Source organism: Plectropomus leopardus, unplaced genomic scaffold, assembly GCF_008729295.1.
Source record: "Plectropomus leopardus isolate mb unplaced genomic scaffold, YSFRI_Pleo_2.0 unplaced_scaffold17659, whole genome shotgun sequence".
Classification (NCBI taxonomy): domain Eukaryota; kingdom Metazoa; phylum Chordata; class Actinopteri; order Perciformes; family Serranidae; genus Plectropomus; species Plectropomus leopardus.
The window spans coordinates 1-1922 of record NW_024619008.1 but is presented as its reverse complement, the minus strand read 5'-3'; the positions used below and the strand labels follow the sequence as shown (position 1 = coordinate 1922).

Below are 1922 nucleotides of genomic sequence, written 5' to 3'. Positions count from 1 at the left end.
TGCCCCGAGGCGCTCTTCCAGCCTTCATTCCTTGGTGGGTAATCAGTGTTAACACCGACTGTGTGGCCAGAGAAAAATATTGACTAAATGAACACTAGTGTGTGTTTGTTTGTGTTCTTTTATTTTAAATTTTCAAATGGAATAATATCAGAATGGTCTTGCCTCCTTGCTCAGCTGTTGCGTCTTATCTCAAATACTAAATGAGCTCTTGTTCTCTCCGTGTTCAGGAATGGAGTCTGCTGGCATCCATGAGACAACCTACAACAGCATCATGAAGTGTGACGTGGACATCCGTAAGGACCTGTATGCCAACACTGTGCTGTCCGGTGGCACCACCATGTACCCTGGCATTGCTGACCGCATGCAAAAGGAGATCACTGCCCTCGCCCCATCCACCATGAAAATCAAGGTAGTTCATTTTATCTGGGACCCCCTTTGACAACAATGCTAACGACTACAGTACTGTGCTACCAAAACAGCTATAACTAACTTATAGCTGGGTGTTTTTGAATTTGAAAATACATCCCTCCTTGTGCAGCTCTCTTGTCTGTCCACGTCAAATGCTTCATACAGTATCCTATTGTTTTTTTCCCAAACTTTGACTCATTGAATCTCATTTCATTGTACCTTCCGAAATGTTTCATACAGTAACTTGCACTGATGCCAAAAACAGCAGCCTCTACGAATGCCAAAAACAGCAGCCTCTACAAACACTTCATACAGTAACCTTTATGAATGCTCCATGTCCTCAGCCCTTCCTACCAGACAAGCACAGCCCCTTCTTGTCTGTCTCTCACTCTGGTCCCTTCGCCTCGCTCCCCACTGATGTAAAGTAATTTTCCTGGAGGAAAGCAGGGAGCAGCTCCCGAGACAGACAACTCATATTTAGCTATCATAAAATCATGGCAACAGGCTGGTGGCCAGCGGGTCTAACCTGCGCAAGACCAGCAACAATAGGTGGGTTCAGTGGTTCAACGTTCACAAGTTGCCACTGCAGGTCACTTCAGGCCTGTGCCTCTAAAGCCCTTTGACATGATGTACTGTGATTCGAGGCTCTTGTTAACGTGAATTCGAAGCAGCACCTGTGAGCCCCTGGCTCCGGTTAGCAGAAAACTAAACTACTGGCAACATTGTTTCCATCTTAACCACTTAGCCAATAATAACACGTGTTTCATGTTGTTTTGTCAGACTCGCTGTTAGACTTTTTCAGGTTGCTTTGAGGTGCAGACTGATGTTGCCAACGCTGGACAGATAATTTTCTCAGTGAATCAGGCTCTCTCTTAAATGAACTGTGATTGGCAAGAGTCCTCATCACAGGCCAGATTTTCTCTCAGCTGTCTGACAACTGAGTCAAAAAGGGGCTGCAGAAGTCTAGTTGTGTAGTTTTTAATAATACATGAAGGCTGCTGCTGTTCATATCAAGCATCACTGCTTCCTGTCTTACCTGTGTTTCTCCTCACCTTCAGATCATCGCTCCTCCAGAGAGGAAGTACTCCGTCTGGATCGGCGGCTCCATCCTGGCCTCCCTCTCCACCTTCCAGCAGATGTGGATCAGCAAGCAGGAGTACGACGAGTCCGGCCCCTCCATCGTCCACCGCAAGTGCTTCTAGAAAACTCTATGTCGTCCCTGTCTGCCCCGGCAGGGAAGATTTCAACCGTTCCATCCAACCACAGCAGTCTCTGGTTTATCTTGTATGAACTGACTAAAAGAAAAGAAAGCTAACACACAAGATAAATCGAGCAGCTGTTCAACATTTTAGTCTCAGCTCAGCAGATCCTCAGCAACTCACTGAAAATTCCTACAGACACATGTTCCTCTAACTCTTCATACAGCTTTCACTCCTTCTAGTGATAATCCACTGATGGTCAAGAAAACTTCTACCTGTGTTTGTCGACCTCTTCTTCTCCTCATCTGTTCTGTT

The 1922-nt window shown here is 45.9% G+C and overlaps 1 protein-coding gene across 1 annotated transcript; it reads left to right on the top strand.

The window, feature by feature from the left end:
- Positions 1-6: 6 nt before the first annotated feature.
- On the top strand, positions 7-1916 carry LOC121964895 (actin, alpha skeletal muscle). The gene is made up of 3 exons (XM_042515075.1): positions 7-34; positions 228-409; positions 1467-1916. Exons 2-3 carry the CDS (start codon positions 230-232, stop codon positions 1608-1610), a joined length of 324 nt encoding a protein of 107 aa, XP_042371009.1. The 5' UTR covers positions 7-34; positions 228-229; the 3' UTR covers positions 1611-1916.
- Positions 1917-1922: the final 6 nt, after the last annotated feature.

What these genes read in the sequence shown, in the direction of transcription:
- LOC121964895 (XM_042515075.1), top strand. Translation starts at nt 230, where the DNA reads ATGGAGTCTGCTGGCATCCATGAGACAACCTACAACAGCATCATGAAG. An exon ending in CATCCACCATGAAAATCAAG is followed by an intron (nt 410 to 1,466) that starts GTAGTTCATTTT and finishes CCTCACCTTCAG; the next exon opens with ATCATCGCTCCTCCAGAGAG.